General features: G+C 30.8%; 1 protein-coding gene across 1 annotated transcript in view; it reads right to left on the bottom strand.

The window, feature by feature from the left end:
- The window catches only part of LOC107452972 (cell adhesion molecule Dscam1), a 257,172-nt gene that overhangs the window by 54,696 nt on the left and 176,707 nt on the right, over positions 1–25,769 (bottom strand). Inside the window, exons 8-13 of the mRNA XM_071184720.2 lie at positions 22,872–23,033; positions 17,422–17,709; positions 14,497–14,616; positions 13,407–13,586; positions 10,017–10,164; positions 2,485–2,633 (exon numbers count right to left, since the gene is read on the bottom strand). Of these exons, the coding sequence (XP_071040821.1) occupies positions 2,485–2,633; positions 10,017–10,164; positions 13,407–13,586; positions 14,497–14,616; positions 17,422–17,709; positions 22,872–23,033 (1,047 nt within the window). The remainder of the gene's footprint in view (positions 1–2,484; positions 2,634–10,016; positions 10,165–13,406; positions 13,587–14,496; positions 14,617–17,421; positions 17,710–22,871; positions 23,034–25,769) is intronic.

The following is a 25,769-nucleotide window of genomic DNA, read 5'->3' as shown; positions in this document are numbered from 1 at the left end:
AAAAAAATATTGAATTTTATGCATTCCCTTTTGAGGCAAATCCACTCATTTCATAACGATAATAAAAATAAAATCGCAAGAATTTTGAAATTACGATCGTAATGTATACGCTTAAAATAATTTTTTTCTCCTTTGAATAATATAAGTATGAACATGTTGGCATTGATGAACATGTCTTACGCATTAGACATGTTTTAAATAAATTTGGTTGAAAAAGCGAATAACTATTTAGCGAGGTTGGCATGTGTTAATCAGCCAAAAATTGTGTTTTCTTTTTCTGAAAAGCAAACTTTTAAAATTTACAAAATTTACAATTTACAACACACTTTAAAATTACAAATTAAGCAAAATTTAAAAATTGAAAATATGCATCAAATTTAATTTTCATTTTCTTGATTTTTCATCAACTGGTAAAATTCAACAAAAACAAATTTAAACTACAACCATCTTTCTCACTTTTGCTATTAATTAGTAAAGTTAATTTATTATTAGATTAATTTTTCTCTTCTAATATACTATGCAAAATATAAGCATTAGTAAATAATTATAATATATTTTGCTTAACACTATTGTGTCTAAAATATTATTCTGCAATGCTCTACTCTACTACACCTTATCCCACTACTTTATCGACTACTATATCCTATTTTACTCTATTTTTCGACACTGTTACTTGAACTATCCACAACACCAAACTTTTCAATCCTTCTATATCAATATTAGATAAACCTGATGTAGCAGATAAAGCGTGATAAAAGCCAAGACAAAAAATCTTTTGCCTTCCCAAATTTCTAAAATTTGAATATTTGTACGATCGCTAAATGTATCTGCTTTAATTTATTCTAAACAAATGTAATTATCTAATAATATATGCTTTGAAAACCTTTTGTTTCGTTAACTGATAATTTTAATGAGAATAAAGACAATACATATGAAGCTATTCAGAATTTATTTAGTTTTGCCCCTGGTGTCTATAATACTTACAGATTAAGAAATTGACTAATGCCTATAAATATTATAAAAGCTTTGATTTCATTATGATTGTAAGATCGAGAAAAGTTGCACAAAATCCTCCTAGACATAAATAATATTTAAATGAAATCCCTATAATCACTTTATAAAATTGGCAGTCATAATTTAAGGAAGAATAACTTAGTTATTTTCATTCAGTTAAGAATTTTTTTTTGACTGAATAGCTTTGCGGAAGGAATTCTAAAAATTTGATTATAATTTTCAATAGCGCGCATTTTTCGTGATTTTATTTTAATTAATTGATTAATCTCATTCAAAGAATAGCTAGATAAAATAAGATTAAATTGCAATAATTGCCATGCGAACTCCAATGTTGGCTATGGTGCTAAATTCCGTTAACTGAAAACGCAAATATTTATTTTACTCTATACTATATTATGACATCCGGTGGCTGAGTGGTAGCTCTTCGCACTCCCGTGCCACAGGCCCTGGGTTCGATCCTCGGGCAGGGCAAGGTTGACTCACCCTTTCATCCCTTCAGTAGGTCGATAAAGGAGTACCAAGCATGATTGGGAACTAAACACTGGGCGTACCGCGTTCGGCTGACTACCTGACAGGAACATTTTCTCCTGCACCCTAGAGCCCAAGGTCAAGAAAACTGAGATGGGCACAGTAGGCCTTGGCCCTCTATGGGCTGTCGCGCCACTGAGTTAATACTATATATATATATATATATATATATATATATATATATATATATATATATATATATATATACATATAATACATAATAATAATAATAATTTTAAAAATTATAGTATAATTAAATATTTTTATAATAATTTTCAAAAATATTTTATTGTAATAATTTTTCTTCTTTTCTTTTTATTAATCTTTATTAATTTCTCTATATTATTATTATATATATACGTTATCCTTAATTTTACTAAAGCTCACCGGACATCACAAAGAATGAAAGATTAATAATTAATTAGTAAAAACAAGCAAAATAATTTTCGGTGAGACTATGGCTTCACCGAGATATATAAGTGTTCATTAATTGGAGCTGTGATCTAAAATAAGAATCGTCTGCAATTTAAATTGCAATAATGCTTAATGTTAATCCTATGAAAAAATTCATTCTTCGTCCATCCCACACAAATGGTTCGTAGCAGAATTTTCGAACGTTCACAGTGACCTTTTTCAAGCTATGGACAATCAGTATGGCAAGTATCATTGCGCTCTCTGTCGAATGGTTCAGAAGTCTATGAAGGACACACAGACGAACATTCATATCTAATATTTATGGATAATCCCTGACATTTTTAAAGTATTATAAAACCAAGAAAACTATTACAAATAAGGTTTTCTAATAAATTTAGAAAAGCAGATGGTGTAAATTCGAGGGCAGATCAACAGATCCTTTTTTTTTTTGGTGAAATTAAGCGCCAAAATATGTGATAGTTTACTTTCACTGAAAAAAAAAAAGAATAAATATATGTATAAACTCACCTTGTACAACCAATTCTACCGTAGAATCGTCATGTCCGTAGAGATTGGATGCTCGACAAGAAAAGACAGATGAATCTTCCCTTCTAGCAGAATGTATGTTCAATTGAGAGGTTAATCCATCTATATGATCATACTCCCTCTTACTGTATCTGCTCTTTGGAAAAACACAAATATTTATTTTTCCGTTATCTTTTTTTGCAGTAAAACAAAGAAAGAAAGCATCTCCAATTAAATGTAAATATGAAGTAAATATTTATGCGCAATATTATTGCGCTAAAATTTTGAACAAATAGCAGGTTTTGAATATGTTAATTGATGGAGATCAAATCTAAGAGTTGCATTTGATAATTTATTTTAGTTTAGATCCATAATAGAAGAGGTAAAAGGATAAATGCTATCAAAAAATAGAGAAGCCTTAACTATGCATGATCTAAGCTGTAATGTCTGCAATTTAAAATTTTTAAACTACATATATTGATTTTATTTTTGATTTATTTTTTATTTTTTTGTTGATTTTTTGATTGATTGATTGATATTTATTTTTTAAATGGATCATTTTTGCATTTAATTTTTACTTTTTTTTTAAATTGACTGATTTTTAGTTACAGACAGATTAAATTAGTTGAGCATTGGATCATTTCTTTAGAATAATTATTATTAACAAAGTTTTTACATTTCAATCTATTTTGATTTTTAAATTTGCATTGACGTATGAGGAATATGTACGAGTACGAAGTGTATGAGTGTTCTTAAGCGTTGAGTAAAAGAACATGGAAGATATGCTTAAAATAAGGATATTAAACTAATTTCTATTGCCCTACATAGCTGTAATTCTAATGATAGATTTTAGATTTTTTTTTCTGATTAAATCATTTAAGGCTGTCGTTAGCATTATATTTCGACTTCTGAGAATCATTTAAAAATAATTCCACAATAGGTTAAAACGGGTTTTTTTGTTGCAACTTGTTATCGTATATTTTCTTCTGATGTTTTGTATGGCTCATGTTTTTAGAACTGAGGCTATACTATCATTTTTCTTTATTCATGATATTTGAATATATACACTATTTAGTGTAAAATATATCCTATCTCTATTTAGATCTTGACGAGTTACATACTGTTGAGGTTTGAGTTCGAGATTAGTTAGATAGTTTGAGTTTCCTGTGCTGGCAACATCTTATTGTTTTTATATTGCTTTTGATGTAAATAAAAGTTAAGTTTTCAGTTTGTTCTACGTGACTTTCAGTCTGATTTGCTCTCAACAAAATCCAACATTTGGTGCCGAAATAACTCGGTAAGTCGTACTGAACCTTTTATAATTACTTTCGTCAAAAATCTGAATTGGAATGGCTACCGGTAGTGAAAAACTTGTAATATTTAAACGCAAACGAACAACGCTTCGTACCGCCATTACAAAACTAACGACGAAATTGAACAATGCTGCTAGTACACAAACTGAAAAAGAATACAACATTGAACGTTTACAAGATAAAATTAAAGAATTAACCTTGGCAGACGATGAAATACATAATTTTTTAAATGATGAAGAATATCAGGAAGACATAATAGAATGCGAAAGATACACAGAATATGCTCATTTGGCGTTATTTAATTTCAAAAGAACAGCGAATCGGAACACGAATTCAATTTCTGAAACATCGCCAACAGCTGCCAATATAAATAATTTTTCAGCTTCGCCTTCAAATGTTACAGTAAAGTTGCCTACAATAAAAATAAATATGTTTTACGGCGAAATTGAAGAATTCCATAGTTTTTGGGAGCGTTTTGAAAACTGTATCGACAAAAACGAAAATTTATCGCTGATTGACAAGCATGTTTTTTTGCGGGGATATTTAGATGGAGAAGCAAAACGAATAGTTGATGGAATTAATATAACTGCAGAAACATATGCAACAACAAAGAATATTTTGAAATCGAAATATGGCGATAAAGATAAAATAATACAGGCTCATCTCGATTATTTAGAAAACCTAAAACCTGTCAAAAATCACTCTCCAGCAGCAATAAATGAGTTATATATTGATTGTAATCGAAGAATACAGGCTTTAGATGCTTTAGGAGAAAAAACTCAATCATACGGAAGAATTTTGGCTCCTAAAATACTTCGTGCTTTTCCTCATGAAATCTGTCGTAACTGGATTGTACATGCCAAACGTGAAAATTTTGGTGAAAGCGATATTTCAAAATTAATGAAATTTTTATCAGAAGAGGTCGAGGGATCAATTACTGCAAGTAATATTAAAGGTTCACTTGCTCCAGACTATCCTATTAAATCCTCCTTAGAAAATTTTAATGTGAATTCTAAATCAGTTACCAAAAGCAAAATAATGTCACCATTTTGTCCTTTCTGTGAAACTGTCGGACATTGGCCTCAACAGTGCAATGTTGTAACGGACATAGACGCGCGCATACAGAAATTGAAGACTAGTAATAGATGTTTTTTGTGCACTAACCGAGGACATACCAAAAAAAATTGCCCCCGAAGAGAAAAATTTCGCTGTGCCAAATGCAAGAGAAAACACCATACATCAATATGCAAACCTCTAACCAATGAGCTGCCTGTGGCTACATCTACAAACAAAATTGATGTATCGCCTTCCAATTTCGTTCATTTGCAAACTGCGCGAGTTTTCATAACTGGGCCCACTGGCATTACAAAGCTGATACGTTGTCTTTTGGATGGTGGAAGTCAATCTAGTTTCGTTTCTTCTAATCTTGTGGATACTTTAAAACTTCCTGTCATTTCAACCAGACATTTGGACATTCAAGCCTTCGAATCCCCAGCTAATGTCGGCTACATGCGAAGACAAGTCAAATTTCAGTTATCAAGTATCTGGGACAAATCTAAAGTTAATGTAACTGCATTCGAAAGCTCCAACAAATATGCATCACACCTACCTTCATCAATGGATGTTTCACTCTTTGCTAAAAACAAGCGAATGAAACTTGCTGATCCAGATGATTCATTGTCGAACTTACCAATTGAGATTTTAATCGGTGCAGATTACTACTGGATTGTTATGAATTCTGAAGCTCCAGTCAGGTTGTCGGATTCTCTGGCCTTGGTCCCATCAAGTTTTGGTTGGGTACTTAGTGGAACTCGATCACACGCAACAGTTTCCTTCATTTCAACGGTTCATAATGTTGATGTGGATACTTCAACTCAGGAATTAGACAATGTGGTACGAAATTTCTGGAACTTAGAGAGCATTGGTATACAACCAACACAACAAAAAATAAGTCCTCACAACTCTGAACTCTTGACGAACTTTCATCAATCTTTTGAAATCATCGATGGTAGAAGAGTTGTAAAATTGCCTTGGAAACCAGAAGTTCAACTTTCGACGAACAATTATGAAGTCGCAATTCAACGATTTAAATCTTTAACAAGAAAACGTCTCGTTTAAGGATATTACGCAAGTCTTGGGTGTTAAATGGGATACTAACAGTGATGTTTTTCAAATTGATGTGCAGACAAAAATTGTTCAAGCATGTAAAGAGCCAGTAACAAAACGCTTACTACTGAAGTTGATGTCAAAGTTTTACGATCCTCTAGGCTTGTTTGCTCCAGTTACAGTAGTTGTAAAGATATTGTTTCAAGATACATGGCTTAGTGGTATTCAGTGGGATGAACTATTACCTCCATCTGTAGCACAGCAGTGGCACAAGTGGATAAATGAATTACATCATCTGAATGAAATATGCATCCCAAGATGGATTGGCTTTTCCGAAAATTTCGACGTTACCATACATGTGTTTTGCGACGCTTCGGAACGTGCATATGGTGCTTGCTTGTACGCTCGTCACGCAGATGATATTTCTACAGAGATCCATCTCATTTGCAGTCGAAATAAACTAGCCCCAATCAAAAGGGTCACCCTTCCGAGACTTGAATTGTTAGCTGCACTACTAGGAGCACGCCTACTCCAGTATTTTTGCAAGGAAACGAACATGAAATCCCACACTGCCATACTATGGAGCGATTCTACTGTAGCCTTAAGTTGGATAAAGGGAAATCCTAACCAGTGGAAAATATTTGTCTGCAACAGAACAACAGAAATTCTTCAAAACACTACTTCAGCACAATGGCGCCACTGTCCCGGTACAGATAACCCTGCGGATCATCTTACTCGTGGTACCTTTCCATCACAGTTATCGATTTTAGAATCTTGGTGGCACGGTCCGAAATGGCTAAAACATGATCCAGAAACTTGGCCTATCAAAGTTTTATCTACACGTACACAGCCTTTAGTTGACGCTGAATCACGAAAAATCAAATTTCAATCCTCCTACGTTGCAACTACAGAACCCATCATAGACATATCTCGTTATAGTTCTTACACGAAACTTCTTCGTGTGACTGCCTGGATACTACGTTTTGTATACAACTGTAAGACTCAGCAACGCACAACTCATGAACTGAATTGTAATGAAATAGAGAAAGCTAAAAACTATTGGATACAGACTGTACAGAATCAATGTTTCTCAGCTGAAATAAATGCCTTAAAAGCGGAACGTCCCTGCCGAAAAAATCCAAAATTTCCTGTTTCAATCCCTTTCTTGAAGATAATTATTTACGCTTTGGGGGAAGGCTGCAATTTTCAAACATTTCTTCTGACACTCGACACCCTTTATTGCTCGATGGTAAACACTATTTTGTCCACCTTTTGTTCCAGCATACACACATACGACTTCACCATTTAGGTGTGCGTATAATCCTGTCCGAGTTACGTTCAACCTTCTGGATTTTAAGAGGACGTCAAGCTATAAAGCAAGTTATTCACAAATGCCTACCTTGCAAGCTGTCCAAAGCGAAATACGGAAAACAAATCGAGGCTCCTTTACCTCCTGAAAGAGTTGTACCTTCTGCTCCATTTACTACCACAGGAATTGATTTTGCTGGACCCGTGAATATTCGATGTTTGAAATCAAGAGACACAGCCTACATAACACTATTTACTTGTGCAACAACACGTGCATTACACATCGAACTTGTGTCGGATCTTACCACAGACAAATTTCTTTTGGCACTACAACGTTTTGTTGGCCGCAGAGGACTCCCACACACAATCTATACCGACAATGCTACCACTTTTCATGCAGCAAATAAGGACTTGATTCTGCTATGGCAAGTTCTGTCATCAGCTAAAACTCAGCAATACTATGCCCAAAATGGCATAACTTGGAAATTTATCGCCCCACGAGCGGCTTGGTGGGGAGGCTGGTGGGAACGCCTAATCGGAGTTGTCAAGCGATGTTTACGAAAGTTACTCGGACGAGCACTTCTTGACGAGGAAGGTCTGTCCACGGCCCTCATTGGAATAGAAGCCGCTCTGAACAGCTGACCATTGATATACGAAGATGACAGTTCCACAGCCTTAACACCAAGCCATTTCTTGACAGGACGGAAACTAACGGCCATTCCATCCAGCCCAAATAACAACACAAAGCTAAGAAAATTCTACAAGCAGCAGCAGGACTTACTCGACTGCTTTTGGAAAAAATGGTCTAAGGAATATTTGCTTCAATTGCGGTCATTTCATCAAGTTCGTAATCAGGACAATATCATTAACATCCGAATTGGCGATATTGTACTTCTACAAGAAGATGTCCGACCACGTCACATGTGGAAGAAAGCTAGAGTGGTGAACTTGCATGAAGGACGAGACGGAAAAATAAGATCCTGTGAGCTGAGAGTTAATGGTCACAATATAACCCGTCCGGTAGCTCTGGTCATCCCCCTCGAGGTCGACCAGGGTGGGGAGGATGTTGAGGTTTGAGTTCGAGATTAGTTAGATAGTTTGAGTTTCCTGTGCTGGCAACATCTTATTGTTTTTATATTGCTTTTGATGTAAATAAAAGTTAAGTTTTCAGTTTGTTCTACGTGACTTTCAGTCTGATTTGCTCTCAACAAAATCCAACACATACCAATAAAGCTAATTTTTTTATAAAGATGCATTTAAAGTATAGAAAAAACAATATTAGTCTAAAAAACATTTTTCATCAAATATAGGGATAGGATATAGAATTATAACTTTTAAAATCTTTGAAATTTTACAATAAAAAACAAAGGTAAAATTTATTTAATTTTTTTCCCATATAGAGTGCGAAAAATCATTGCTTACACCTAATAAAATAATGCAGGAATTTTTTAAATGAAGATCCATTTATTATGATAAACAACTATCAACCGTCGAAATTTAAAATTGCTACAATTCTTCTAAAAATTGTCTGCATTTAAATTTACACTCTAATTATTGTAAACATTTACAATTAGTACTCCTTTGTTAGCGACACATAAACTATGATGGAATACTTATAGTAAAAAAAGAAACTTTTATTTCCAATTTTATTGCTGCTGCAAGTAGCCAAAGAAAATTTATTTTTTTAACTTCAAAAGAAAGAGTATTCAAAACGAATACAATGAGGGAAAATTTACCGTGTTTCCGGCTTTATGGGAGCATCAAAAATCTCCGTATCTCCCAAAAATCCGTAATTTTTACCAAAACAATAAAATATGATTTTATAATGTGTGACAAAATTTGGTAAAACTTGGCAATTTTATCATGGTGCCTTAGAACATGGCATAAAAACCATTTATTCAATTAAATTTACTTTTAATTTAGTATTTTTAATTAAATCTGTGGTAATAAGATCTATAATTTTGAAGAATTTCCAGCAAACCGTTATGATATTTATGGTTTACAGTGATATTTTAGTTTTACCAAAAATGTCATAACCATGTAGTACGGTAATTTTACCAGAAATTTTTTCTCAGTGTATTGTTACTAATTTCACTTAATATCCGAGTATCAATTCGGGTTCCTTCATCCTGAGTTTATAATGTAAAGAAAATAAGAATACACAGTTGTTCAGAACAAAAATAATGATTTTTGATGAAGGGTTTTAAATATCAGTATTCCTCTTTGTTAATCAGTTTTTTATTCATGGAAAGAAAAGGGTTTATAATTTAATTGACGTAAACTCATTATTAGAATCAAAAGAGGATCTGCAATAACCTTGAATAATTTTAATTTTTCAATAATATAGAAAGTTATTAACTTTCAAATTTTGAGAAACACTAATGATATCAGATGAAAACCATAAAAGCTTCAGTAATAAAAATTAAACAAATTTATAAGAACTTAAATATAAAACTTCAAAAATACATCGTATATTTTTCTCTGCATCTCCTTATTTATTGATCTTTTTTGTTCGAAAAAACAAAAATAAATGAAATATATTCCAGAATATAAACAAATAAAAGATGAGTTACAAAAGAGTTAAGTTACGATCTGTATATCTAAGTTTCTAAAAACAAATAACCTAAATGTAACCAGTGTATCTTTATCCTTAAGAAGCACTAACCTGGGAAAAATAAATATGCTGTTGTATTCGCAGGAAAATAGATCATATATTTCTACATAACACATGCACTTTTCAATTTTTCCAATGGCTTTTGCGCCGAAATAGAAAAATAATCTTATTTTTTTCTCCAAAGGACAGCGTACCTGGGTATTGTTCCATTGTTCAGTGCTTCTCCATCTTTGAACCACGTGATCGAAATTGGCTTGTCTCCGTGGGCTTTGCAGTTTAGATTTACTTGATCACCTTTTTTCACTTTTTGGGCACTAAATTTAACTTTAAAATGTGCTGGAACTAAAAAACAAAATTGAAAAATAAAAAAAGAAGCTATTAAATATACTAGTTAAAAATATATTCTGTTTAAGATTGTAAAATATGAAGCAATTTAATTAATTTTGAGGCTAATTAAAATAATGTAAAAAATTAAATACTTTGGGATTATGGAAAAAAGGAAAAAATATTAATATTTTGATATATATATATATATATATAATGTTAAGCTAACTGATAAAATTACTTACTCTTTCATTTATAGGAGCTAAAGAAAAACATATGCAAATAAATTTGTATAACCTATCACGTTTTTTTAATGAGAAAGACTCATTGATGCTTGAAATTACAGCAGTTTACTTTGCTGATACAATCTTTAATTTCAGGAAAAAAACGGAGTACTTTTAATATATTGTAGTTATGTAATACTTTTATTTACGTTAAAATACTTTAAACATTTATTTATTCAACATCATTGCATGTCAAGTTAGTTGTAATGCCTATTTTTAACATGCATTTAAGAATGAGTTTATTTACTTTCAAATTTTTAAACGTAAATTATTCAAAAGAAAGACTTTTGGAAATGTTTTGCATATTTAGACTATATTCTGCATTACTATTAGTTGCGAACTCATTTAAAAAGCTTTTGACTTCAAATTAGCGTAAAAAGGATATTAGACATTTAACTAATTTAAATTTATAAACTTCAATTAATTTATTTTCTTAAATAGTCCAATTTATTGCGTGTTATTAAAAGAAGACATAGTCTAAGTTTTGATGTTTTATAACTTATTTTGCAATTTTTGAAAATAATATTTTGCACAATTTATCTAATTTACCTAGAAACATTTGTAATAAGACTTTCCTATTCAAACCTTGTGCATGAAATTTGGTATATACGTTCGAGGGCGGCAATTTTAAAATTTTGTTAAATGAACTGTTTCCGAAGGAGTCAACGTTTACCTTAAATTCACGTTGTTTGGTATGGTTATGGTGGTTTGTGATGACACTTCACGCGACATAAATATTAAGAAAAAGGAAGAAGTGTCACGTAAAAATAGTATGAAAGTCGATATTTGTCTTGAATTTATACTGTTCAATGTGTTTGACGTAGTTGGTAGTGAGACTCCCTGTCACATAAATTTGAAATAAATAAAAAGAAGTGACATGTAAAAATAGTATAGACGTCGATGTTCGTATTGAATTTACATTGTATGGTATGGTTGTGGGGATTTGTGGTGACACTTCTAGTGACATAAATTTGAAATAAATGGAAAGAAGTGGCATGTCAAAAAGTATAAACGTCGATATTCGTTTTGAGTTTGCGTTGTATGGTGTGGTTGAAGGGGTTTAGAGTGAAAATAGAAATAAATGGAAAGAAGAGACTTGTAAAAATAGTATGAAAGTCGATATTCGTCACGAATTAACACTGTTTGGTATCGTTGATGTGTTTGATGGTGATATTTCATGTGAAGAAAATACTCTGGAAAGGAAGAGGGGTTTGATTTTAGTATTAAATAAAAAGGGTTACTTAGCATTTTCATAACCAGATTTAAGGATACAATACGTGGAAAGAGCAAAGTATAATCTATCAAAAATGACCAATACTGATGGCAAATATACAATTTTCAGGGCAGCTGGAATAAATAGTAGCATTTCCGACGACGCCGTTGAAGCCCATGTTTAAGCACCAACCAATGCCAAATTTTTAAAGCGCCTAGGTAATTAGCCATTCGTCTTCTTATAATGCTCATAGTAGGAATACCACGAAACCCAGTCAGTCCCTATACGTGTAAGATAAAATGGTATGCAAGTATCAAAATTGTTTGGTGGCATGCAGTTTTATTCAAGGTTAATGTGAGAATAAATATACTAGATTTTGTGAGATTATAAATGATACTTAGGATTAGATATAATACTGATTGCTGCAATGATTTTATAATATTTTGCGATTTTTTTATATTTTGCAATTTTGCAATTGATGAATAATGATTGATTTGCCTTTTTCGTCTACGCTTGTCTTTTGGAAGAATAACAAGTGAAATTGAGTGAAGTGTGTAAGTTAAATTATGGAAAAAAAATATTCATGTCAGAATAAATATGAATAAGAGTTTTAAAGAAATTTTTATTTCTGTGTGTATTTTTTTAATGAAGACAAAATGGTTTGGCATCCCTTTTTATACGTTTTTGTGCCATTACCTGTTCTTTATGTGCGTTAGTTAACTTTATCTCCACACAGTATACCCTTATTCAGCACAAAGTATGCTCACACTGTAAAAGGGGGTTTCTCAAAATTGAGCAAAAATATGTCAAAATGGCACCAACGCATATATAATCTAATTTGAAAATCCCATGTAATCATTATTGACTATAGTGACATACACAAAATAGTCATTTTGAGAACATGCTCACTCTCGCTGAAATAAATACTCAAAATGAGTACATGATAACCCATCATGATGCGTCATTTTTGAGAATATGCATTTAGCTCAAAAAGGAGTATACGCTGTTTTGAGTATATCACTATGCTCAATAATGAGTACATCGAGTTTTCAAATTCAACTATATAAATTGTCGGGGCCATTTTGACATATTTTTGCTCAATTTTGAGAAACCCAATTTTGAGAAATTTACATGCATATTTTTGCTCAATTTTGAGAAATTTACAGCGTATTTTTCATATAGAAGTTTAAGAGTTTCGAAACATTTTTATTACTATTTAAAATTAAAAATACGCAAAGCAATCATTTTGTTATGAATATTTTCTCCATTTCTGTGCTAGCGATTTTCTCTTTAATGTTACTACTGATCTGCAGTGCTATACCTTTTTGTTTCCTAAAATGTATACATAATAGTAGCGCTGAAAATGCCCTGTTTTTGAAAAAACAAGGCATTTTCATCCAAACCTTAAAATTTTACTTGTAAATAATTATTTCATTGAGCCAATCAAAATTTAGTTTATCAACTCTGTAATAAATGAATCAATATTTTTACAAATGAATGAAAAAAAGTATTGAATCTGCTTTGTTTAAAGCATGTTTAACCTCCAGTCACAAAGTTTTTGAAATAGTTTTAAATACATTCATAAGAGTTTATATCTATGCAATCCCTAATCTCTCTGTTTGCCTTTATCTTCTAGACAACAATATCAAACAATTTCAGCACTCAATAACACTTTACGAATAAATCATTATTATATACCACCCTTTTCAAAAATTTAACAAAGAGCACTCAAGATCAATAATAGTACTTCGATATTACTCTACCGTGTACTACAATCGTAAGCATTTTACTGAGTCCTGGTCCAATTCTATTGAATGCCTGGCACAGAAAAGAGCCCCCATCACTCGGGCTTGCTTCCAAAATAAGCAAAGAACCATTTTCAAGGACCTGCATCCGGGCGCTACTCATTATAGTTTGAAAGGATTCCGGGTTTCCATGAGCACCTGCAACGAGAAGATATGTTAATTGAAAAGATAAGCGCTACGTGACATTTAGTGACTTTTTCGAAAATGCTGTGTTGATCTTGGCGAAAATGTATGCTACGAGAGAGGAGTGCGGAGAAATATTCAATGCACTTAAATGAGTTGAGTTAGCATGGTTGAGATTGTTGCTTTTCTTGAAATAAAACGGGGGAAATATATTTGCACAATTCTATTATACATTCAAAAATGTTTTAAAGTAAACAAATGTGTACAGGAGTTCTGATGGAATTTGAATTTTGCTGTATTCCATGTGATATTTAAAAACAAAGAGACGGAAAAGAGAATGATAGAAGATATAAATTTTTTTTTATTAGTTTTATTATTTTTCACTTTAAAAGCGATTTTCATATTTTTTTAAATACATTTTTAATTAAAATTAACATTTTTTTTAGATCTTTTTGCGAATTTGGCTTCGGAGAAGAAACTGTTTTGAAGTGACTTATTTTAAAATAATAAAAATTTAAAAATAAAAGTTTAATATATAATTAAATTAACTCTTTTCGATAGTCATACAGATTTTGCGAATTTGGCAGGGAAAAAGGAATGATTTTAAAATAAATTATTTTAAAAGAATATAAAAATTTAAGATAAAAGTTCTAAACAAAACAACTTTGCACAAGAGTTTGGATAGTATTCTGAAACTTGCTCTGTTTTTGAGACATGCAAAAAGAAAGTGGTATTTTTTCATATATTTTTTCAAATTTTCTTCTAATTTAGTAAGATAAATAGAACAATTTATTTTACAATATTTAAATTATGAACTATTGTAAGAATTCAATGCGAATTCAATTTATTATAAAAAAAATTTTTGAATTAAGTTCTTATTTTCAACCAATAACGTAAAAAAATAATTTAAAAATATTTGATTTACCGACAAGCTGCTTCCAACGAATGATTGGTCTAGGATAGCCTTCCGCTTGGCAATCGACACGAACTGAACTTCCTTGAACAACTTCGACATCTTTAGGCTCAATCACCCATCTTGGTGGAACTAAAGGAAAATATGAACAAATGTGTTTTCTTTTTCGAATTTATGTGCTCATACTCAAAAAATTTCGCTAAGAAATTATTTATATTTCAAAAATTTTACTATAAAAATAATATTCCATGCATTCACTGTGTCAGTTGATTCCTTTTATTTTTATGAAACTTAAAAGTATTGTCTACAATCATTTAGGCAAATTTTCCGTGTATGTCTCTAATTGCACAATGCTAAGACCTTAGGTTGCTTTTAGGCCTGGTTACACAGTATCAAGACCTTTGACTGCTGTTTAGACTAGCTTGCGCAAGCATATTTCCTATTCAGCATTTGTTTAAAACAGGCTCCAGCCAATATTTTTCCTAATAGTTACTCTATCATGGAAGAGTCAATTTGAGAGAGATTAGAACAATAAAATCGATGACACTTTCAATTTGAACGTTCGCAGAATAATTTATTACTTTGCCTGAGTGGTCTAGCGTTTACACGATGACTCCATAGAAAGCTTGCTGGAATATTTTATTTGATTACTTTCCTGAGCTTTAACACATTCAAATCATGCCAATCATTGACTCCTACTCCCACAGTTCTAAAAAATCGACCTCATATGAATTGCCCAATTATGAGTCACTTTAAAACGCTATGATAGCTGCTCGGTTATAATACTTTTGTCATTGCTTCATTTTGTTATTTTATAACCGGTTTTGAACAGTCGACCCGACTCTACAACCAATACTGTTCAACTCTGTAGCCTTGTAGTTTTGAACCTAATCCGAAGGACAAGGGAACTCCTGAATAAAGCATTGGGACAAACTTGCCTTCTAGGAAGACTTATAGAGGGAACTTACCCAGATTTGCGTCACATGGAGTGGAAACCCGCGAAAGCAACCCATGGTTAACCTGTGGGTGGTTTTCGTAGCTAGGGGATCCGTCTACCGCTGAGGATATTTTATGTCAGCACCACCTTGTTCGGGGCAAGAAGGGAGCAAATTTCGTATCAACCAGCCAACACTGAGATTTCAAAGAGGGGTGCAAAATTCAATCTCCCGCAAGAACTTCGAATCTGTCTGGTAGACGTGAACAGTCTAGGAAAAATATCCATTCGTTATTATAGATGGAAGTGAAAAACACACGTATCGTTTTCGTTACAACAGCAATCATTTGTCACCTTCATCGGTTACCATTTTGCTAAATAGCATAGTTCGTTTTTAATTGCTTCCATCTAGTTAATTATAAACGGTAGATATTACATTTAAATTAAATTAACATTGATTAATTCGAAAAAAATCAGAACCAAACATTATCATCATATTCGAAAATATTTTTTTTTAAAAGTTGTCGATAAACCGGTGATAAAAACAATATTATGAAATAAAAGGAATCCATAGACACACAATTTTAAAAAACTTCTATATTTATACAAGCCAAAAAGAAATTTAAAGTATCGAAATATATTTCAAATGAAACTGAACTAATAAATTGGAATATAATCAATATGTGTTGCAATTAGTACATGTTTCAACTATTATATATTAAAGGTCGTGTAGCTAAATTCCTAATGTTTAAAATGGCTTATATAGATAATACGTTTATAGGAAATCAATAATAGCAGTTTCAGAAAATGTATGCATTTACAGAAATCATTATGCGTTAGTATTTACTAAAATAATATCTGTTATCTAAGGTTTAAAATGAATAATATTTATACACTATGATGCTCGTTGTTAATTAATACATGAAGTTTGTTTTGGAAACATGTATCGAAATGCTTCAATTAACTGGAATTTTTTTTCAACAAAAAATTATCCTAAGCTATTTTTAAGTATGCATTTATTTCACATTCTATTAATGTCAACAAATATATGGTTACAATTTAGTAATTAAGATTCAAATATTGTTACTCCGAAATGCTAATACTTTTCTTTTTGACAATTAGTTTGTAAAGTTAATTATCAATTATTTTATTTGTGGTTGTGGGTATTTTTAAAATAATGGTTGAAAGAATACTTTTTTTAGAATTTCTCTTATTTTTAGATTTTAGTAATGTTCTGGACATTAGTAGTCCATTTCTAACTTCTTCAATAAAAGAAAACAAATTATCATAAAATTATCGTAGTGAATGGTAATGATAAGTTTGGCTAAAAAAACAATAACTTAATTTTAATTAATAAAACCGAAATATATATTATTTAAATTGCTCATTTGGTAAATTTTTACGTTCATTTGGTTATGGTTTATAGGAAATTATGGTTTTTTATTTACAGTTTTTAATACCACACATTTAGTTAAAAATAAAAAGCTGAAAGTAAATTTAACAGAGCAACAGTTTTTGTTTGCAATGGTCTAAGCTATAATGATAAAATTACAAAATTTTATCACAGATATTATTGTTAGTTTAACCAAATTCCTAACTAAATCAGTTCACTTTAGTAAAATTACTAATTAATGTTGTTACCAAAGAGCCGGAACATGAAACAGTTTATCACATTCTGATAGTTTCGACCTTACATTTTTCTCACTGTATGAACCAATTTATTTTCTCACTGTTTTGACCTTGCATGTTTTCTCACTGTATTTTCCAACTTATTAAAATTCAGACAGCACAAACTTTAATGACATTTTTAAGTAAAATTAACACTAGGGCTTGTATAGGGAAAATTATAGAACATAAATATTTTTCGTTTTTTATTATTCTTTATTCACAAATACATATATTTAAGAATAAGATAAAAAATATTAAATGTCAGACTCATTTTTCTTTAAAATTTTCTAATTATTAGACCAGTTAAATAAAGAGATTTGAAATGTATGCATTACTGTTCAATGTAAGGCCTGCGGTATGATTTGCTGAAGCATAAGGATTAGATGCGATGCAAGTGTAGTTTCCATTATGCCTTTGTGCTACTTTTTCAAAAAATAATGTACTCGTATATTGGTTAAGATATTCAATGTTAACACCAAGTAAAGCAGGTACTATAGGCTCCCCATCTTTTATCCAGCGAAACGAAATGGGAGAATCTCCAGCTGATACCATGCATGTTAGTGTAGTTCTTCTGCCTTCTCGTAAATTTTCAGGAAAGTTGAAAGGATCGACAACTGGTCCAGCTAAAAATCAAAATATTAATATTTAAGATATAAAAAGAACTACAGCTTTTCTTTGAAATAATAAATAACTTTAGGAGAGTAATAAATAAATGTAGTACATTAGAAAATTTTTCAATTGAGGGACTTGTGTACGAATAAGTTAAGTTCAGAATCATGAATTGGGAGTTAGAAGATATGGAAATTAAAAAATTTAATAATTAGATTTGCGATGATTTCAGCAGTATTAACAGCATAAGAGGAGACTGAGGTTCCATTTTTGACAGTTCTTGAGCTAATCTAAACAGCCACAGTGTTCATAATCAAAAAAAAAAAAAAAAAAAAAAGGAAAGGCTTATCAAGTTTTACTCTTACTATTTACCACATAAGAAAGGACTTGTGTTACATTTTGTGCTAGTTTTTTTGCACTAATTGAAACTGATATTTTGTCCATTAATTAAACAAAATAAGAACTGATTTAAGTAGATTTTTTTACACTATTCACAATACAGTATAGGGCTGATGTTACGTTTGAGCTGGTTAATACATTAGTAAAAACTTTTAAATTACCCGTTGTAAAAAAAAAAGAATAAGCTTATGTAGTTTTGTCTATACAATTTACCATGCAATAGAGGATTGATGTTACATATTTTCCAGCTATTGTACTAAACGGAAATAGGTTATTGTTCATAGTAAAAAAAATAAAAAAATATTGGCTTACATAGTTTTTTCCACACTATTTATGACACAAGAGAGGACTAATTTTATATTCATGCCAGATCTAACACTTACTGGGATAACTATACTGGCCATAGTCAAAAACGCCTGAAAATAGTACTTCCCTGGTTCTTGCACAAGACCTCATAATTATATAACATAATTTATAGAACTTTCATTACATAAAAAGTAGGTATTGCCTGTAATTGCTTTGATAATTTAAAACGTAATAAATAATACTTTTTTTTTAAATTGAAAGCACTTAATTTATAGATTTTAAAATTAAAAAAAGGAAAATATAAAAATACCTTTAATGTGTTTTAAGCATTAAAATCATGCAAAATAAAATCTATTTTATTATTCAGAAGAAAAATATAATCTATCATAAATAAACTTCCCACAATTTTATGTCAGAGTTTCATACATATCAGAGCCCGTATCTGTTAGCATTTCGTACGATTTATTCATGTCGAGATAAACGATGTGTATTACATTGTTGCTCTCAAGATTTATGGATTTGCTCCCTAGCTGTAAGAATGCCGTAAATGGATATGCTTTTACGCTCTATTCAATATGAATGAACACAATATTGCTGAATTCCATTACTTCACTGAGGCGCATAAGTGTAAATTCTTATATGTATTTATTGTTCATCGTAACCAATGTATTTTAGTTGAAACGAAACTGGATTATCAATGCATATAATGAAACAAACCTCAAATGTTACGAGGCATTTGCAGAGTTTCCTAAAAATTTCAAAATATATAATTTCTGAATCCAATGATTTTGATCAGATTGTTATATTCCGGGTACTACTATTATTATTAAATTTAAAACACATAATTTCATTCACATTTAATAGTATCAAGGAAAGTACAGAGTGGAAATTTATAGAACTAACTTTTATATCGTAAGTATTATTATCATAGTAAATTTAAAAATAAATAAATAAATAACCATTCTAATAATAAAATGCAAACCAAATTTGTTACAAAAACCTCCATTTTTTTCATACGTGCAATAAAATGCTTCAGAAAAAAAAAACAGCAGTCATGGATTTTTAAAAACAGAGCAGTAAACGAAAAAACTTTCACTGCTGACAAAAGAGCAATATTGAGTAGTTCTCGTCGTTCTCGTCGTGAGAGTCGTTCTTGAGTCGAGCTCGTTTAATGTTTCATTCTGGTGATCTGAATTAGACATCCAGATAAAGTATCAGCATAGGTCATTTTATTCGGCTTTTGAAATATAAGGTTTATGATAAAAGAGTTTTGGATTTATGTCATTCCATGCATAAGACTGTAATATGTTATTCACTAATAAAAAAAAAATCACATTTTAACTTTAAAGCCCGAGATATTTATGAACATTACTTCTTGCTTGAATTTTGGGATACCCCGATGTGCTATGTTCACAAAATAAAAATCGAAAAATTGGGTGCGCCACTTCATGCTTACTGTGCTTGGTAACCCCCGGGACAATTTCAGCAGTTCCTTTCAAATTGCTTTTCAATTAAAGTTCACTTCGTTCGCTTATTAGATACTTTAGTCATATAATCTAGCATATTTTGTATTCCGGTATTTTTCGTTAAAATGAAATTTTTAAAATATGCAACACAAACCACCTCTGAAGTCTTTGATTTATACAGAAATATAAATTTTAGTATTGCAAGATGCAACAGTTTTAAGTTCTTTATTCTAACAAGTACAAGTTAAAATTCATAAAAAAAACTAAAGAATAAGATTAAAAAATAAAGAAAAATCATATTCCATTGACAAACGCATCGCACTTAACATCATAATTATCAAAACACAGCTTTAAAATATTATTTTTCCTGCGTAAATTAATCAGCATCATTAAAAAGTATAGAAAAGTTTTTTTATATGAACACTTTCAGTCCAACAGTTTATTTCAGCTTCTTGTTGCCAACGCAAAAAAATTAATTCTATCGGCTTATGACCAAACACTTTAGAATTTAAAAAAATATAGACATTTAAGTGATTAAAAAAAGAATTATTTTGAATTAATATTAGTAATTCTTTCTTCTACACAATTTAATTTTAGAAAAGTCCCTTAAAAATCTATGCTTGTTACCACATGAAAACAATGGTTGAGATATGCACAAATGTAAAAAATAATTAATGATCTTTGTTGGTGATTACGCGAGAATGAATTTGAACTGAAACAAAGTGAATAGTTCTACGCCGTGCTAATGGGCCAACAACAGTTATGGGCTGAAGAAATAAATTAAGGAATTGTTCCGGCTTATATTTATGAAATCTATTTTTATTAAATATTCTTTCATTTTCACCCTCTTAGATCTTTCATTTCTAGATCATTCAGGGGGGAGGAATATTCTTTCCTCTAATCTCTCATTATCAAGAAAATATCGACGTTTGCATTAGAGATGAGTAGGAATATTTGCGGGGAATTTCAATGGAAGTTGGCGTTCCAAATCCGAGAAAAAAAGATATTATTTTCTCGAATATGAATATTTTTGGTGTGTTTTCCTATTTTGTAAATGGATTGAGGAAATTATTTTTACGCATTTTTGTTTATGCCTGTTGTTTTAGAAATAAAGTATAATTTTTTTTATTCTAAGGATTGAATTTAGTTATGAAAATTGCATTCAGAAAGAAATAACTTTAATAAATCAAATTTCTGAGAATTTGACAGTAAAAAAATAGTTTTATAATAATTTTTATTTGGGTAATTCGAGCAAAATAAATTAAATAAATGTCTTGGAAAATAAATTATAGTAATATTTTTTTTCGTGAATCAATCTAGCGTTATTTATAACGTCAAGTAAGATATCTTATACACAATATTTCAATTTACAAACAGCTTTCATGAATTTAATAAAATTAATTTAGCAATATTTATAAAAAGTATTTTTCGAAAGTATAGACGAAATTGTTTTGTTAAAGAAGTTTAATTACGAATAATTTGTATCACAACGCAAAAAATAATATGTAATTATGAACGTCCATTTAAATTTTAATTTACCCCAAATTTTAAACTATAAACAGTTGCATAATTTTGAATGCATAGGTTAGTTATGATTGACTGAAATAAGCAGAATATTCAATCTCCAATAATAAAACAAATTGTATTTCTGTAATCATACACAGTATACCCAGTGGCTGAGTGGTAGCGCTTCGCACTCTCGTGCTAGAGATCCTGGGTTCAATCCTCGGTCCAGGAAGGGTTGGCTCAGCCTTTCCTACCTTCAGTGGGTCAATAAATCGAGAACCAAGCCTGCGACGGTTCCTTGGGGTATTCATTCACTTTTCCTTCGAGGTTAATATCTTCCTTATCTGTACTATGCATGATTCCTTATCGCCTTACGAGATCATCGCCAACAAAACCAATTATTTTTATTTTTTGAAATGACGGATACTATTTAGGCAAAGTATGAAATAATCCTCCTGATGAGGTTATTTTGTAAATGATGTGCATGTTACTGTGAATGACCGAAATTGGTGGTTGTTGACTTTCACCGGTGAATGTTGTTAATCAAATTAGTCGCTTTGGTGAATGTCCGAAATATTTATTACATCCGATTTGATATTAATTTATTCGTGGATATATTTACATTTATTCGATATTTTAATAAAATTACATTTATTCGATATTTTAATAACTGACGATAGATTAGAACAAACATCAGTGTTTGGAGTATCTGGCAGATATATACCGGGCAATGGCACTTGACTTTAAAAAAACATCAGTGTAGGGTATACCGGTCAAATGTATACCGGGCAGTGGCACTTGACCTTAAAAAACATCAGTGAAGGGTATACCGGGCAAATGTATACCGGGCAGTGGCACTTGACCTTAAAAAAACATCAGTGTAGGGTATTCCGTGCAAATTATACCGGGCAGTGGCACTTGACCTTAAAAAACATCAGTGTAGGGTATACCGGGCAGTGGCACTGAACCTTAAAAAAAACATTAGTGTAGGGTATACCGGGCAATGGCACTTGACCTTAAAAAAACGACATTGTAGGATATACCGGGCAAATGCATACCGGGCAATGGCACTTAACCAGATCTAGTATGACTAGACTTTTGGTAAATGTCCGAAATATATACTAGGTCTAGTGCCACTTTTGCTATAGCCTAAATGTTTAAAAAAAACTAAACAAAGCGTTTGAATCAATTTTAAACTAATAAAGAAATTATTGCTTTAAAATTAAAAAAATTATAATAAAAACTGCGCCAGATAAGAGTAATTCAGGTAGTTGCTTTATGCAGCACATGTGCGGAAAAAAATTTAAAATAAAATTATCCAGGTGCATCTAAAAGTGGATGAATATCCCAAGACACCGCCTGCGACACAACTTACTCTTCAGTTAGAAAGTGAAATATATTTATATTGCAAAATATATTATATATTTCTGTATCATGCTAAATGATAAATGCAATTATAGTTGTTATGATATTAGAACAGAAAAAAACGTAGTACTTACCAACTACATGTATGTCAATTCGACTCCTTGCTGAAACTCCACGTTTGTTTCCAGCTGTGCACCAATATGTACCGTCGTCAGTATTTTTCTCTACGTAATGAATGACAAGTCTACCGTTTGGTTTGACTTCATGACGATGACTATTTGGAAGACTTTCCCCATCTAAAAAAGAAATATTTGAGAATTCAAATCAAATCCATCGAAAAAAAATACGATTAGTAATTATTGGCTCATTTCTGCTGAAATGTTTACTGAAATTAAGGTTTTATATTCATCGAAATAGAAGTTTCACTTTTCATAATTAACTAATCCTTGAGCATTATTTTTTTGGCAATTATTAAGTGATGAATTCAAGGAATTTTTGAATATTTGCTGAAACTACTTTCTGAATTGTGCGTCTCGGTGCACTCTGAGAATTTTTGCTGCTTTTTCGTATGTGGGCTCACTTGTTAAACAAGTTTCTCGGTTATGACTTTTAACCTCGGTTATGACCGATTTTGCTCAAATTTTACATTTTGCTCCTATAAATTGCATTGTTTAAAATGATGTAAAAAATTGTATACCTTACAATTCAAACTTTTTCCCGCCATTTTTAAATAAAATGACAAAAAAAAAATATTTACTACAAGTTACTTTTTTGGATGGAATTATTTTTGGATAAACGAATTCGATAATTCTGGGTAAAAATTTTTCAATTAGATTAAAAAAATTTTGAGATATAATGGAATACGCGGAAAGTAAAATAAACATTAAGAGGTCCATACTTTGGATCACTCGTCTGACCTAACTACTAGGACCATATTTCCCAGATTGCGGCTACCCCCTATATTTTGGATGTCAGAAATCCGATTCCGTCGAGGAAAAGGTATGTTTATACAGCGAAAATACGTTTTTGTGACTGATTTCGCAACTTAAAATATGTCTGTACATATTTTTTCAGCATACTTGAGACCACCCTTTCTATCTTTAAGTCCTAAAATATGGGGGGCATACTTCAGATCTGAGAGCATACTTGAGGGGGCTTATTTTTTCAGCATACTTGAGATCACCCCTTCTAGCTTTAGGTCCTAAAACGTTAAAAATGTATCATTAGATCAAAAGTTATTCTAGGTGGTCCGCTTTTTTGCGATTGTACATCAAAAATTGGCGATTTTCAATAAAAAAAGAATTTAAAAATGTGAATATTGTGATTTACATAATTTAAAAAAAAATTCTAAGTGCATCTTTTTTTTTCAACGGATTCATCAAACAATTTGAGTATTTATTTTTGAGCGATGTATCTCAACCTAAGTCATACACCATTTTTCCATGAAAGTTTTTATCAAAGAGATAAAAGACTCTGAAGAAAATGAAACATAATTTTTTGATTAAATAAAAAAGTTAAGTACGAAAACCAAAACTTATATACAAAATTATACTTGTAAAATTGCACTTAAAAATTTAAAATTCCATCACAAAAGAGATTTCAAAAATGCATCTGAGGCTCTTTTTAATTGAGCAAACATTCTTTTTGGCTTCTAAACTTCAGTTTCTTACTTGACAGATTTCAAAGTTTGTGTGAAAAAGCAATCAAATAAAACAAAGCCATTTGGATCTCCTAATTACCTTCAATGATTTTCTTTGTGTTTCCAGCGCCCATTATTGAATTACTCGTCGTTTAACTTCCAAAGATATCCATCAAGCGCTGGAAGCCAATTATGGTCTGTGACTGTTACCAAACTTTGGAAAAGCCGCTTAGCCTCATTAGTCAGATATAAAAGAGAATTAACTTTTAACTTCAGCAGTTTTTGATCTTGGATAAACGATCAATTACGTTTGAAAGAAATTACCGTCCAAAATAAATTTGATTACACAGAAATACAAACCATTAAAAGGAATCACATTATGCACTTTTTTAAAAGGTTTGCGTTAAGTTTGAAGCAAGTTATTTCGTAATTTTGTTCTATAAAGTGTGTTCTTATTTTGTCTAAAGTAATAGAGTTTTATGGAATGTAACTGACTTGTGATGTGAAAGTTTTAATGCATTTTATCAAATTTGAGATATATTTTTGTGTATTTTCAACTTGTTTAGGCTTTAACAAGAGAATTCTGAAAACAGATGAGATATATAATGTGTTTAGAGTTAAGCAGAATATCCTGACATTTAAAGTTAAAATTATTAAAATTTTGACTCAAAAATATGAACTTACTCTATACATAAGATCTGCGTCCAACAGCACGTTATGAGCAAAAATGTAAGTAATATTATATTTGATTTTGAAGACATAATACAAAAAGACTATCATAAATTAGCGATGCTAAATTTAATATTAGATGGATGAAAAAAAATCTGTTAAAATTACCGTACAATATGATAAAGAAATTTCTGGTAAAGAAAAAAAATATTATTCTGGTATTAAAAATCGAAATATATGGCATTTAAACCATTAATTTAGTAATTTTTTCTTTATTATGGTAAAGATTTACCAAAAATTCTGGCTTTGAAAATTTAAGTTCTGATTACCACAGATTTAGCAAAAGTACGAAACAAAAATAATATTCAAATAAATGACTTTTATACCTTGCATTGAGGTATGGTAAAATTACCAAAATATTCTTCAAAACTCTCATTCATTTTTACCATTCCGATAGGAGGTTAATTATTTTTTTAATATATTTCCCAATAAGAGGGACACTGGGCCCAAATAATCACTTCAAGTGTTTTCGAAATACTATACTCAGAAAAATCAAGACATTGAGTCTTTTGTATGCATTTTTTATGGGTTTAATGGAATTTATATATTTATTCACTTACATCTGTCTATTTCTTTGTATATGCAAAGAATAATGTGGGGAAAGACCATAAGACAATGCCAATCTTCATCTATAAAAAATGTACCTCAAGATAGAACCAAGTTA

Source organism: Parasteatoda tepidariorum, chromosome 10 (assembly GCF_982258835.1).
Source record: "Parasteatoda tepidariorum strain Cologne lab strain chromosome 10, Ptep-v5.0, whole genome shotgun sequence".
Taxonomy (NCBI): Eukaryota; Metazoa; Arthropoda; class Arachnida; order Araneae; family Theridiidae; genus Parasteatoda; species Parasteatoda tepidariorum.
Note: the sequence above shows the minus strand (reverse complement) of the source record. Positions and strands in the feature narration are given on the sequence as shown.